At 35.4% G+C, this 15,146-nt stretch overlaps 2 protein-coding genes across 4 annotated transcripts; both read left to right on the top strand.

The window, feature by feature from the left end:
- The first annotated feature begins 65 nt into the window (after positions 1-65).
- On the top strand, positions 66-5,865 carry LOC124422892 (pinopsin-like). 3 transcript variants are annotated; one of them, XR_006941940.1, is made up of 7 exons: positions 66-1,087; positions 1,712-1,806; positions 3,307-3,417; positions 4,754-5,013; positions 5,096-5,211; positions 5,317-5,622; positions 5,850-5,865. XR_006941940.1 is itself a non-coding variant. In XM_046959856.1 (6 exons), the coding sequence occupies exons 1-6, from the start codon at positions 884-886 to the stop codon at positions 5,509-5,511; spliced, it is 954 nt and encodes a 317-aa protein (XP_046815812.1). In that variant the 5' UTR covers positions 66-883; the 3' UTR covers positions 5,512-5,699. The 3 variants fall into 3 exon arrangements, 2 of the variants coding, with proteins under 2 accessions (XP_046815812.1, XP_046815811.1); XM_046959856.1 differs by lacking the exon at positions 5,850-5,865 and having other exon boundaries at positions 1,712-1,779; positions 5,317-5,699; XM_046959855.1 differs by lacking the exon at positions 5,850-5,865 and having other exon boundaries at positions 5,317-5,699.
- Positions 5,768-14,246, top strand: LOC124422889 (UDP-glucosyltransferase 2-like). The gene is made up of 6 exons (XM_046959847.1): positions 5,768-11,348; positions 11,430-11,628; positions 11,739-11,915; positions 12,673-12,990; positions 13,531-13,759; positions 13,927-14,246. Exons 1-6 carry the CDS (start codon positions 10,857-10,859, stop codon positions 14,066-14,068), a joined length of 1,557 nt encoding a protein of 518 aa, XP_046815803.1. The 5' UTR covers positions 5,768-10,856; the 3' UTR covers positions 14,069-14,246.
- The last annotated feature ends 900 nt before the right edge of the window (positions 14,247-15,146 follow it).

The following is a 15,146-nucleotide window of genomic DNA, read 5'->3' as shown; positions in this document are numbered from 1 at the left end:
CGAGAAAAACAAATGGTTACCTATACCTTGTTAAATCATAGCTATCATTAATAACTGCACTGACGATCGACCTTGACATTAATCCAAAATTAACGACTATAATCTCTTTGTGACATTAGCACGGGATTTAAAATATTTTTTTTCCGGCTCTAACGATGCAGCGTTTAAAGTGGCTACGTTATATGACAAAAAATACGCAGGTGTATAACGGAATATAAATAATTGGTAAATGGAATAAAATCATTGTCACAAAAAGTTGCGTGCGTCATTGCAACTTTAATTGTGTTAATTTTTTAACAAACTTTTATCATTTTTATTTATAATTTTTACAAAATAGAGAAAAAGTATGACCACCGTGGGATAAAAGAAGAAAGTAATTTCAGCAAGAGACACCGTCTCTTATCGATGAAAATGGGGAAAAAAAAAAACAATAAAAAAAAAAAAAAAGAATTTATAATTTCAAATTATTCTAGGTGAAACCTAGAATTAATCTAGATAATATAGATGATATTTTGGATCAAGGGAGTTTTATGTGTGCGTCTATAAAGATAAAAACAGGGGCGGATGAACCACGAGAGCATGGTGGTGGTACGCTTCATTTCGCGCATGCTACCTTATCATGTGGGGGTTGCTTGAATCCAGAATGGATAAAAGAGAGAGAGGGAGAGAATGAGTGACGCGATGGTGGGAGGAAAGAGGATGACGAACATATAAGGATAGGGTGACTTCGAAATATCGTCACTGCTTTGATTAATATACGCTAGCAAGTTTTCCCGCGGTTCTCTTCGGGGAAAAATTTCGAATAAATTGTGACACGTGACGTTAACGCGATTTTCCTTTGTGTTATCATACAAATCACGTATCACGTTGATTTTGCACGAGCATGTCTCTTTATCATCGCGAGACTGATCACATTAACGTTACTGTTAATGAAGAAATAAGTCCAATTATTTACGTGGGTGCATCCGTTGTACTCGGTATTATTGGCTTTTTTGGTTTTACTCTGAATTTGATTGTCGCATTTATCATCGTTAAGGACGCTCAATCACTCTGGACTCCTGTCAATGTAATTCTTTTCAATATGGTCGTAAGTACGCACGTTTATCTTATTTTATTTTCTTGAAATCGATAAAAAAAATTGTAGTAAAAATATCATCGATCGTTTGTACGAGTCGCATCGAAAGATGTACGATATATAAAAGTTCTCCCAAAATATATTCTTTATCAATGATTTCGTTCTTTAAAATATCAAACATACACTTTCAACTTACGATATATAAAAATTCTCCCAAAATATATTGTTTATCAATGATCTTTAAAATATCAAAAATATACTTATCGAAAGTTCATCGGACAGTTATATTTGCTATTACTCAAATGATTGTCCGCTTTGATCCCGCAGGTCGCTCTATAGAGAATTAAGAAAAACGTATTTTATCCTCGAGGGGACAGGAGTGTTCGATAAAGGATATAAACTACCAGTCGATATTGTCCTTCCTTCCTCGCTAGCTCCGTCCTCTAAATTTAAAAAAAATTTAAAAAGAATAAGTAGAATGAAATAATTGAATTGTCAGAAGCAATAATTCTTCTCTTCAATTTTAAAACCCTATCGATGTCAATTTCGTTTTTTATAATCTTGGATAATAAATGCAATATTTTCAAAAGCGATCTACGAGAACGACTAAAAAAAAGAATAATTTCTATTTCAAAGGTTGGAGATTTTATTGTAGCTGCCTTGGGGAATCCTTTGGCAATGATTTCGGCGATCAACGGTGGATGGTATTGGGACTATAACATGTGTCTTTGGTAAAAAAGAAAAAGAAAAAAAAAAAAAAGAAAAAAAAGAAACAAGAAAAAAATTAATTTTTATATTATCTATATATATATATACGTAACAATGAATAGATTCAACTACATTGTCTCAAAAGATAAAAAGCACGTACTGTATATGGCTGTTGATCGCTACACAATGAAATTAAAATCATATTTCATTCATTTCAATTAATTCAAGAATTCAAACATTTATTTCAAATATTTATTTGTCTCGACATTCTGTAGAATGTCATATTAACAATTCTTTATTACAAAATTTTATTCAACAAAAATTCATTTGAATGGAATACGTGAAACAAAGTGTGTATATTTGTTTTACTAAAAATAAAAGAAAAAAAAAAAAAAAAAAAAAAGAAAAAAAAGAAAAAACGAGAAAATTCGTAGCGAATAAATTGTAAAAAAATTAAGTCCAAAGGATTAATACTCATTTCTTTGATAATACACAATAAGCACATATGTACACGCACACGATGAAAATGGGTTTTAAACACTTTAATGCCATAATAACCAATAATTCCAATAATAACGAAGAGCTTTGACCGTACTATTAGCGAATACTCGATCGATTATTATTTTCGTAATTCAACTCGTTTGTTATAGTTTATCGTTAATAATGATATCGAATAATAATAATGATGCGATCGAAATGACATGGTGATAAACGGGCAATAATATGTGCAACTATTATAATTATCGAAAGGACAATTAAAGAAATGGTCAATGCTCGTATTAATCGCTACTGGAATGGTTATCAAAGATATATTTGAAATTTTTTACTTAATTTGTTCGAACAGAGGCAACGTGATTTTCGATAAAAGTACAGTTCTTTCTTTTTTCCACTTTTATCTTTCTATTTTATTATATACTTTTATTTATTTTTTTATTTTTATTTTCGATGAGAAAATTATAGTGAAGATTAAAACTAAAACGAAAAATAATAATATACTTATGGACGCACGTACGTTAATATTTAAAAAAATAATATTATTTTTTAATATCAATCAACAAACTTTTCATCTATCTTCCTGTCTCGTCGACAATGGTTCGTCAGATCTCAGATGGACTATGTTTGCGGTGGATAACGAAATTTCATAGAAAACACGACGCAACCGCATTGGTCGTACGGTCGAAGCAATGTTGCAAACTTTTCTGAAATACGATCGTATCTTGTGAATTTTAAAAAAGTCTTTTTACAAATTTAATAAGACTCGGTTGATAGTCACGATTGAATCGTCCAACGAAAGGAACTCTTTTTCCCTCTTTCTCTCTCTCTTTTTTTTTTTATTTACAATAACGAAGGAATTGTCTCTTCGTATGTGCATTTGTGCATTTGTGCATTTGTGCATTTTGTGTACCAACGAGTTTCAACGTGCACGTATCTAATCATAAAATTACCAACACATATTTGTATTTATTTTCTTTTCCAAATTTATTAGTTCTCGATAAATCATCAATGATATTTCAATGTTGAAGGTACGCCTGGTTCATGTCGACATTGGGATTCGCTAGTATTGGTAACTTAACCGTGATGGCTGTCGAAAGATGGTTATTAATTACACGACCGATGAAAGCGTTGTCGATTCGGTAAGCTAAACAGTTCCATTTTTAAATAAATTATCACAATCGTTTTTATAATTCGTTTCATTTTTCATACTTTCGGTATGGGAGAAAAGAAAAAAAAGAACTTTGAAATTCATTCAAGGAACGAACGCGAATATTTTGTGCAATTAAATATCCTTGCGACAGAAAGAAGAGAGCTGTGCTCAAAGTCAGGAGATTTAACATATTTTTTTTTTTTTTTTATAAAATAAAAGAGATAACGAAAGATTTACGCAGAAGGAGATCAACGGTGAATCAGTTTCATTGAAAAATTTTCATAGAATGTAATTAATTATGGATTAAGAAAACGGAGCTTCGTTAATATCAAAGGAAAGTGCTTTTATTCCTTTTGGTTGAATGAAAATTAAAACTGATATTTGCACCTTGCGCTAATGGAATTTTTAATAATATCGATAATTATTAAATACAGTCTTTGGGTTTCCACCATAACTTGGCTTTATAATAACGTTTATTTAGTTATCAAGTCATGCGCCATATTAATCGAATAACTTTTGTAACTTATACGTTGACTCGAAATTATGTCAATTTATGTTCAAAGAGTGAATGAAAGGGAATTTTTTTAATTGGCCGCGATCCGACCTAAAATATTTTATTCGCATTTCAGCTTTTGGCAAAAAAAAAAAAAAAGAAAAAGAAAAAGAAAGAAAAAGAAAAGAAAAGAATTAGTAAGAGCCGACCATCAAAAGAGAAAAGAAAAAATATTTGGGCAACGTGTGTATGTATCTATCGTATAAATCGAGTATCCTATAAATAAAATAATCGAAGAAAACACGAATTCGATTGATAAAATTTTCCTTAGTTTTCTTTTTATTGATATTTTTTTCTCTTTCTCTACATCTATTATAGGAAGAAGAATAACGGGACTAAATTAACCACTCTCAATAGTACTCTTACTAATTACTACGTTAGTTCTTTTGTGAAAAAAAGAAAAGAAAAAAAGAAACCGTAATCTAAAGTAAATAAGAGCAAATTATCCTCATCAAGATAAATTTTCTTTTTCTTTTCCATTCGAGTCGTTTTCCTATAGAGTCATTTGATGCCCTTTACTACCTTAATGAGTTTCGTATTTGGACCTTATATTTATATATACAGTAAGTAAGAATTTCGAGCTACCTGATGGTAAGAAAATTACGTGATCGTTAGTAAAAGGAAGGAAATGAAAAAAGGAAATCGCAGCGATAAAGCGATACTTTTCACGGGTATTTTAACGAAAAGTTGAGCATCAATGGATAAACGCAGTTTGAATGGCGTGCATATTAAAATGGGTCGATTAATTGAAAATTCATTGATCGCTAAACAGGCACGCCATGTTCCTAGCATTTGCGGTGTGGATTTACGCGCTATCCTTGTCGTTACCACCACTTTTCGGTTGGGGTAGTTACGGTCCAGAGGCCGGAAACGTATCCTGTAGCGTGTCCTGGGAAGTTCACGATTCAGCAACTAATAGCGACAGCTACATAGGATTCCTATTTATTCTCGGACTCGTTCTACCAGTTGTCGTTATAGTCACAAGTTATTTTGCAATCGTGACAACTACCATAAGAGTGAAGAAGAAAGCCGGTAAGAAAGATTATACGAAAGATTTGTCAGCCTTTATATTTCGTTTTTTTTTTTTTTTTTTTTTTTTTTCGTACCTGTGCAGGTGCCAGAGGGAGACGCGAGGCCAAAGTAACGAAAATGGTAGCACTAATGATAAGCACTTTTCTCATCGCTTGGTCACCTTACGCCGCCCTTGCTCTTGCGGCTCAATATTTTAATGTAAGTGTTCAACGAATAATAAGATCAATATGAGAAAGCGAAAAAGAAAAGAGACAAATGTATCAAAAGTATTGTTAAAATAGAAAGATTTGGTTTTTTTTTCAGGTGAAACCGTCACCCTCGGTAGCCGTATTACCAGCTCTCCTGGCTAAATCCTCCATTTGTTACAATCCCATCATTTACGCTGGATTAAACGCTCAGTTTCCGCGGTCTTTGAAAAAGATTCTTGGTATTCGTGATATTGAAACTGGCACGAACGGGAGTCAACAGACTGCTTTGACTACGATCAACAAACAGTAGCAGAAGCACTGAAACCAACCAATCGGAAATCTGAGTTCTCTTCTTTGGTTTCGATTACCTATCACGCATGAATACTGCAACTTGGATAAGATTTATCTTATTTTATCGAAAGTTAGTATATACGTATATATTACATGTTCCCGTATATACCACTGTATGTGTCTATATATGCGTTTTTGGGATAACAATTTTATTATTTGCACCTTCTTCGTTCTGATCTCTGATGTCTTTCTTTCTCTCCTCTCTCTCTCTCTCTCTTTCTCTCGTTCTGCCACATTTTTAATATATTTTCCTTTGTATTTTACAATGAAAAATTACGAATCTTCGGCGATCGATAGCCAAAAAAGAAAAGAAAAATTTCAAACAATTGTAGATGTAACTGTGGGCTTTAAAATGAGCAAATAGCAAGCGTTAACTGTTTCTCACTGCCATGCTATATATCTACTATATAAATAAGAGAGACACGTAAAAAGGATCAACCGCGAAGAAGCGGTTCGTCCGTAAGCTATTAGATTTCTCAGTCATCGATAATGAAGCAGATTTATGTTTGAGGATAATTTCAAAGGAAAAAATTCCCTCGATGATATTCAATCGTTGTCGCTCGAACGTTCAATGATTTTCGTATAGAAAATCGATCGTATCAATTACAATCATTTTACGATCTTTTTAACATTTGTTATTTGAAGTTAACAATTGCGCAGTAGAGAGAAGAGAATCACGAAATCAATTTCACCGTCGTGCTATTTTCATTTCATTGCGATAATTCCCCGCTATTTTTCCCCTCTTCCTCGACCATCCTGGAGCCGTACGAAATCTACAATCGTAAGTCGAAACACGCGCCTACGGAGGAGAGTGAAATCATGAGAACATTTAACGATCGTCGATCATCGTTCTCGTTTTCAAAAGGTCGCTTCTCGTTTTTAAATCTTTAAAAGAAATATCCAAAAAATCCCCTCTTAATTTATTCCGAAAGAATTCTTTTAAATGATTTGGGAAAAGAAAAGGTCGAAACTAGAATAAAAATTTGTTCATTTTTTCACTTCCTCCGATCGACACGCGTCGAGTATCGACGAGTTTCTCTATACAATTGGCACGATCGGTCCGAGTCGTGATCGCAATTTTTTATCGTACAAAACAACAATAACAACAACAATAACGACGACGAAGACGAACTAACGCACGCTTTAAGGTGTCGTCGTTGTAAGGTGTCATCGAAAGGAAGCGAAATGACGAGTATCGTTACCATAATGAATTTCGTCTCGTTTAAAGATGTATAAAAGTGAAGAGCAAGGAATGAAAAAAACGATAAGAGTAAATGGTTCAAGGCTAGTCACTTTCTCGTGACTCGTCAAAACTCCAAATGTTAAAAAGATGAAGGAACCCGAAAACGGATATCACCTAAATACCGATTGCCGTCCGCGATCTTCAACTTCTCAGAGAAAGCAAAACCCGTTTACTTACATGATCCAGTTCAATGGACGTTCGAACGTATCGACGAATTTTAAAATAAGAACGAATAAAAATATTTTAAAGGTAAATTATTTTACCTTTAGAAATTATCGATTTTCAATGATGCGATCTAAACAAGAATCACAAGAACAATCATCAAAGATGCGTAGGCAAAAAACTTGTATGAAAAAGAAATTTCACGCAAATCGAATAACTAATTAACTTTCTCCTTCTCTGAAGGGAGGAAGGAAGAAACTTGGATGAATCAGAATATATGATTTTGTAATAGGTGAAGTTTACAGAGATAGAGAGTATTACCCTTTCCCATGGAGAAATCACGTGTTTAAACTAAACATTGCAGTAGAAGAGTGGGAAAACGCATCTAAACGCATCTATGGCTAGTTTCTCGCATAACCATGACATTTGAAAGTTAAAGATTCTTTAAAGAACCGGTTAGGCACTGTTCAATCTCATGAGATCTCTAGTCAACATTCTCATTATATAGAGCCCTTCCTCTTACATAATATCATTTCTTTAGATCGATATAATCGATCGCTTGGATAAACAATACGCATACTCATAATCCATCGATCGTACATGTATGAGATAAGTCGAATGAGAATTTCAAGAAAAGTGTTGGGAAAAAGAAAAAAGCAAATAAAGAAAGAAGAACGATCGTTTCCTCGTTAACGCGGAAAGTAAAAGAAAAGAGAAAAAAGACGTCGAGATAAAACCATTTATAGGATAATACAAAAGAAATGGACAATTTCGATCGCGTTACGATCGAGAAATCGTACTCGTGAAAACCGATACATTGAGAGAGCTCTCTCGTTAAAAAGTTTCACAAAACTATTGGGGAAAAATACTTGCCTTGTCTTTCGAGCGTTAAAGAATACGATATGATAAAAGAAGGAAGTAACGGAAGTGAAAGAAGAAAAGATGGTAAATTTATAATAAATACGAACGAGTCGCAACAAGGGAAAGATAAAATTACTTTCACGATGATAATAATAAGCGATACACGCGATGTAATATTCGCGTGAGTTAGTTTCGTCTTTCGAAGTTTATCTTGCACGGATTCATCGATCCATACCAATGTGTTTGCCACAAATTCTAATTATAATCTTTCCTTTTACTACCCACGCGATTTCAACGGTAGAAGCGACGATCTTTCAATGCGATTTCCACTATCTACTGCATCTGCACTTCTCTAAGAAAATGGTAATAACGCTATTTACAATCTAAGCTCTATCGTTTTGCGTCTCTCACAGACACACGCGCGCACACACTTACACGTACATATGTACAGGCACTTTTTCTTTCTCCATTTACTTCTTAATCTCTCTCCCCCCCCCTCTCTCTCTCTCTCTCTCTCTCTTTGTCTGTCATAGAAAGGTACACGAACCGAGTAGAAAGTCGACGACGGGGATAAAACCCTCGTTCGCCTAAAACGATTCCTCGACATTGTTTCGTCGACACAGTATCGACGTTCCAAGAACACTCTCTTTATTATTCCGACAGGTGAAAATCGTGATTAGAAGTCTAATCACCGAGCGGCCGCGACATTGTAAAATCGCTACGTAAAAAAGAAGTAATTCATTGAAAAAGAGAATATCAATTATCTAGGATGAAATTATTCATATTCTTGAGAGGATAGATAAATCGATCTTGGATTTCAATTGTACGTCTTCGCCGATTCGATCTAATCCGATCGTCGATTAAGTCTCATATATTAGGTAGAATCAAATCGGCTTATCCCGACTAGAAGATACAAGGACCTATCGTTCGATAATAGTGGCCTTTCGATGCGATTGAAAACATCTCTTAGGAAGGATTCAATCGTGCAAGAAATAACGGTACGACGCGATCGAAGCCAGTGAAATCTGTCCTAATTCTTTCATGCGGCCATTTCGCTTTTTTCCTTCCTTCCGACTTATCTAACAACTCGCTCATTGTTATCTCTCATTTGACTTTATTCTTGAATTTCTTCGAGCAAAGAAAGATCTACTATTATTTTCTATATGTACTTAACAATGGGCAACCTTTCTAGAATGCTTTAATCGTTTCATTCGTTTGCTCCAAACAAAAGGGGAGGACGAATAGAGACACAAATTTGTCTTTCCAACGGGAAATTAAAAACAAAAAAAAAAGAAAAGAAGAAAAAGGTCCGTTCGATTAAATCGGACTCGAGATTTGAGTTGAATTTCATTCGATTGGCTTTCCTCTTTGCTCCGATACCTTTCTCTCTCTCTCTCTCTTTCTTTTTTTTATCTTCTTTCCTTTTTTTCATCTCTCTAAGCAAATCTTTCGGGCGAACCGTTACGAATCCAAACCACAATTCGTAGACAAAACATCGTCTTCGAAACGAGATTGCGAATAAGGCATAGTAATCTTGGGTGGGAGACAAAACGCTCTCTCTCTCTCTCTCTCTCTCTCTCTCTTTCTTTCTTTCCCTCTTTGAGCTCAGCTGATCATTAAACCACCGTTGGTCAGTCAAACTTTCACGCTCCGCGATATTCGAACGTCTTCGGCTGGTCGTTCGTTCGCTCGGGCTAATTTCTCGAGCCACGTTCGTTCGTGAAATCGATGCAAACAGGGCTTCACGAAATAGGGACGTATAAAAATTTCCACGAAAGAACGAGTTGAAACGTGAATCACATTCTAAAGTATAAAAAAGTGTTAGAACGAATTCAGAGAGAGAGAGAGAGAGAGAGAGAGATTAATGAGAAGAATCAAAAAATTTTGCACAAAATTTCTCGTTGTGGAGGAAATCAGTGACAAAAAATTTCTAAGAAAAGCATGAAAAGAGATTATCAGACAAAAACGTATGTTCTCTCGGGTCATCGTATTGTCACGGTGAACAAGAAGAATCGTACCTGCACTTGAGATGAGAAGCGTTATTAGTGAAAGTCAGCGTGAGTAAAGAATACGGGACATCGTCGAGCTTCGTAGTTTAACATTCGCCGATCGAGAGAGGAAGAAGAGAACGAGAAAGGCATAAAATTTTTATGTTTATTCCGATGATCGATCGATCGAGAGCTTATCGATAAAAAAAATTTCTCTCTCTCTCTCTCTCTCTCTCTCTCTCTCTTTCTATTTCTTTATCTCTCTTGCGAAGAGGCAATAACGAGATGAAGGAAGAAACAAAGTCCGAATATCGAACGTGAATGAACGAAGAACACGGTAAGTTCCTATACGATCTCTTTGAACTCGGACAGAAGAATCTTATTTCGCTTGACCGATCTCTCGTTCGGTGAAAGGAAGAAAGGAAGGAAGAGGCTGAACGAAAAAGAAAAGAAGAAAAAAAAAACAAAGAGAAAGAGAAAAAAGAAGAAACAGTTTCTTCCTCTATGTTATATCGTTGACATTGACATTTACATTTAAATATACTCTAGCTCTCGATGTCTTATATACGACGTCTATACGAAAAAGATCAGAGATGGAAACGTCGCGAACAAAGAGCAAGGCTAGATGAATGAAGAAAATAACATTAGTTCCGGCATCGATTCCTTTTATCGGTATATCCTTTTACCGATTCACCTTCAATGGTTTTCACAGGCAAATATTAAAATAACAAGAGCAGGTCTTTGAGATCGTTTTAGAGACGGTTCTAGAGCAGACTATGTCGAATATTTCGAATAAGAAGAAGACGAGTTAGAAGATCCAACGGAGTTTCTCTTGCGAGATGAAGGTAGAATCGACTCGAGAGTAAAACATAAACGATCCTATAATTGGTTACGAAATTTTCTAGTGTTTTCAAAGTGATAACGATTGACGATACGTTGGCATACGTCGAAGACAATGTAGATATAATTAAAAAAAAAAAAAAAAAAAAAAAAAAAAAAAAAAAAAAAAAAAAAAAGAAATACGCACGTGATAAGTCAAAAAAATCAAAGATGAGAACGATCCTTACGATTTTAACGCTATTTTGCGTTATTCGATTGGCCAAGAGTTACAACGTTTTACTAGCTACAATGGGTGGTACAAAATCGCATACGATACCGTTCGTTGCTCTTGGTAACGCTTTAAAATCGCGAGGTCACAATGTGACCTTAGCAAGCGCGTTCTCGGGTATAGGAATTAACAATGGTCTTAATGAATTAGTCCCAACGATTCTCGAATCTTACGTATACAATTATACCTCGGAGTGGGACTTGGTAGGTGCCAGATTCCGCGACGAACTACCACTTTCGCCGTGGAACGCAATGAGATACGGTTGGGAAGCGTGCGAGGCTTTGTTACAGGACGACGTCTCGGTCACTGCTCTCAGAAAACCGGATGGAAGTCAGTGTGAACGATGGAACGTTGCTGTGGTCGACGGTGCTTATCCGGAATGTCTCCTGGCTATCTTACACGAGGAAAGCGTACCTACGATCATGTTAAATACGGTATATACTTATCGATTTCTATTAAAATATTCCACTTACCTAACTGGTTGAATAACAATTATCGAGTCTTTCTCTGAATAGGTTGCTCTGTACAGTGGTTCGATGACCCGCCAAGGAAATCCGTCTCCTTGGTCGGTGACACCATATTTTGGGAAAGCCTTAACGCAAGACATGAATTTTCTACAAAGAGTAATCAACGCCGCATGCCTGATCACTTTAGAAATCATGTATTGGATCATGATTACTGTTTATCTACAGCCCACGCTTCGAAAGTACTTAGGTAACTTTCCAGTCGTTTGACGACAGTTTTTGACGTCCTGCTCGACGATGAGAAATATGATCGAAGGAAATAAAAAGGAAAAAGGAAAATTATAACGATATTTTTTACAGGAGAGCAAATACCCGATGTAAGATATCTGACCTCGGAAATACCGTTGACTCTACAAAATAGCCATTACAGCGTAGCCGATTCCATGCCGTATTTGGCGAACGTGGTAAATGTGGCGTGTCTGCATTGCAGACCAGCAATGCAACTCAGTCCGGATTTAGATTTGTTTTTACGTCGAGGTAAAGTCTTTTATTTGCCATTTAATCTTTCTATATATAAATATGTCTCTCTATATATACACACACGCACACACATGCATGCACATACAGAGACAGACAGACACATATACATAAGACTTTTAACGACAGCTAAAACATGTAATGATTTTGCGTAACGATCGCTCAGAGATATGCAGACACGAGTTTTGAGAAGAAATATCGATGATATCCGCAGCATCATAAATTCTAAATCCCGGAGTATGTCATTGTAAATTATTCTTCGTCGAAACATTAATTGAAATATTAACCGATATAAGAACGTATTAAGGATGAATAATACGATCTAATATATTCGAGTTAAAAGGAAATTAATAACGTTAAGTTAATGAATATTTATGATCGAAAGTCGTAAACTTTGGAAGTAAATAAAAAAAATTCTTCATACGTTCTTAACCATTGATTAGAATTTGTCGTAATATTTAAACGCGAGTGAAAGATTAAAGTTTCCTTTATTATTATTATCATCATCGGCGAAATTTTGTCAAGAGATATTACGGTGTACTTGCAGTCAATAACCTGTCAAGTATATGCATATATTTTACATAACGACATATTCTCTTATTGCACAAGTCTAAAGCATTTGCATATTTCTCGAATAAGAAACATTTTTATATTTTCGTTTATACGTTAATTAATATATCCATTTGCGAAATACAATTATTTCGATAATTATCTCGATAAAATATAATAAACAAGTTGAAACTTTTTTATCGGATAGGTTTCATCTTCGTCTCGATGGGTTCATCCGTGAGAGCTTCCGGAATGCCTACAGCCTTACGTGAAATTTTTGTAGCGGTCTTCGCTACGTTACCTTACAACGTCATATGGAAATGGGAAGGAGGAAAAATAAAAGATCTTCCGGTGAACGTAAAAACGGCAGGTTGGTGGCCTCAACAAGAACTTCTTGGACATTCGAAACTTCGAGCTTTCGTTTCGCACGGTGGTCTTTTGTCTTTGCACGAAGCAGCTTTTCACGGCTCACCGACTTTGGTACTACCTGTTTTCTGTGATCACGATGGAAACGCGGCTCAAGCCGGTAAGCTTAATTTAAAATAAACATCGGAACAACTTGTGAAATTAATTAATTGTCTTCCCAACTTTATCCGATTTTTCGACGAGCGATACATTTTCTTGAATGATATATAAATAATTGAAAAAATTATTCCAATGCATTCTCTGTTATCTACTCTATGGTCCGAGTTGCGTTGAACGCACTACTAAGCGCGAATTGAAAGCAGAGTTTCGTCAGAGATTACGTCAAGTAGGACGAGCGATATATAAAGAGAGAGAGAGAGAGAGGGGGGGAGGGGGGAGGGGGAGGGGGGAGAGAGAGGGAGAGAGGGAGACAGAAAAACGGGGTATGCGACTTTGAGTTTAGAAATACATAAATCATACGTCGTTCTGTCCCAGAATTATGGATTACGTAAAGAAATGTACGCGCAACATTCTTAGAGAACAAAAAGCGCCATTAAGTTAGACTATATTAAATACATGAGGAAAAACATTCCGATTTAAATCCGCTTGCTATTTTTTCTCTTTTTTTTTTTCTTTTTCATTTTTTTAATTTAATTTGCAGAAAAATTAGGCTACGCTTTAGTGATGGATTTGGCCAAATTATCGATAGGAAGCCTTCGCGAGGGAATCCTTAAAGTTGGAGCACTGCGAAACAATACATACAGGAGAGCCGCGAAAAAACAAAGCATTTTATTACGAGATCTTCCGATAGGTCCCCAAGAACTTGCCACGTGGTGGGTCGAACACGTTGCGAGATACGGCGAAGCCGATCACCTCAAGAGTACAACGAGGTAATTTCGAAAAATATTTACCGTAATGTTTACGGATTAGCGAGTAGAAAGTATTTGCGGATAGTTGGGTGCGGAATAAAAATGACAGTAGTGAAGATTAATTGTCGCAATAGACGATACTTTAACATTTTCGATGATTAATGGTTTTTGATCTTTTTCATTTTCAGACGCATGGGCGTAATACGTTATTATTCTTTGGACGTTGGCGCGTTTTACGCGATAATCATCATGGCGCTGATCTACGGATTAAAACGTTTGTGCTGGAGACCGATAACAAAGCAGAGAATTTTCAAAAAAAAGATCGACTGATTTCGCACAATAGACCTTTACGTAAATCCATCTTTTCCATCTTTTATGCTTCAAGTACCTTTAATTTTATCATCTTAGATTTATACTTAGATTTTTGTAATCGTATTTAAAAAAAAGAAAAAAAAAGAAAAAAATAAGAAAGAACGAGGGAGTAGGAACGAATAAAGTACGTTCGATCGTTGCTTGTTTCTTCTTTTCCTATTCTACAATATTTCAGGTATAATAAAGTCTGATATAATGAAAATGCTAAGCTGGTCAACGTAAACGGGATGTTTACAATGGACAAACTTGATATAACGGTCGGTAAAGAAGATATTATTTCCGGTAAGGGAGTAGAACAGCTATCGGTAAATTAAACGTCGAGTCAATTGCGCGCGCCCTGGATAATTTGCGATCGTTTATTATAGCTCCGATATTAAAAAAGCCTAAATTTATGCGCATACGAATTTAGTTTCATTAAATAATCATGAATGACAATGGCATGTGAATAAGTTAAAGCAAATTACGTGAAAATTACGTACAACTAGGATTAACGGTACATATGTAGAAACGAAGTTGTTTAAACAAAAAGCCGAAAGACGTTTAAACTTAACCTCGAGGTCTCATCGCTAAGCTAATACAAAATTAACCGTAAAATAGAGGCTTCGTCGAGAGATGCAATAGAAAATAACGTAGCACGTACATGGCCGCTTATCTAGAGCCTTAAGGCGATTTCTAACGCTTTGACATTATATACGAAGTAAGGAGAAAGATGCGTTTGTATGGTGGTAGGGAGGAAAAGAGGAATGGTAGTTGGCTAAGAGGATAGGAAGGCGAGGTAAGGAAAAAATTCGTTACCGGACGCAGTATCGTATATACTTTGGGTGCTATCTCTCGTACGACGATAAAATGGTTCGTCAAAGTAAAAGAAATTTATCGAATAGGATTTATGTAATCGTCTTTTGGCTATTAAATAAAATCAACGATTACCTTTTTTAGGAATTCGACGTTCCAGAAATCGATTCTAACGAGAGAATAGGTGTAACCATCGTAATGTAAACGTAAGGATAGGGTGACACGATGACACTGCTACGGTATT

Source organism: Vespa crabro, chromosome 3, assembly GCF_910589235.1.
Source record: "Vespa crabro chromosome 3, iyVesCrab1.2, whole genome shotgun sequence".
Classification (NCBI taxonomy): domain Eukaryota; kingdom Metazoa; phylum Arthropoda; class Insecta; order Hymenoptera; family Vespidae; genus Vespa; species Vespa crabro.
The sequence above is the reverse complement of the archived record's forward strand: the minus strand, read 5'-3'. Positions and strand labels throughout refer to the sequence as shown.

Bases quoted from the DNA above. Each gene is read 5' to 3' on its own strand.
- LOC124422892 (XM_046959855.1), top strand. From the start codon at position 884: ATGTCTCTTTATCATCGCGAGACTGATCACATTAACGTTACTGTTAAT. The intron at 1,807-3,306 runs GTAAAAAAGAAA...TCAATGTTGAAG, and splicing joins GACTATAACATGTGTCTTTG to GTACGCCTGGTTCATGTCGA. The intron at 5,014-5,095 runs GTAAGAAAGATT...GTACCTGTGCAG, and splicing joins AAGAGTGAAGAAGAAAGCCG to GTGCCAGAGGGAGACGCGAG.
- LOC124422889 (XM_046959847.1), top strand. From the start codon at position 10,857: ATGAGAACGATCCTTACGATTTTAACGCTATTTTGCGTTATTCGATTG. The intron at 11,629-11,738 runs GTAACTTTCCAG...TATTTTTTACAG, and splicing joins CACGCTTCGAAAGTACTTAG to GAGAGCAAATACCCGATGTA. The intron at 11,916-12,672 runs GTAAAGTCTTTT...TTTATCGGATAG, and splicing joins AGATTTGTTTTTACGTCGAG to GTTTCATCTTCGTCTCGATG.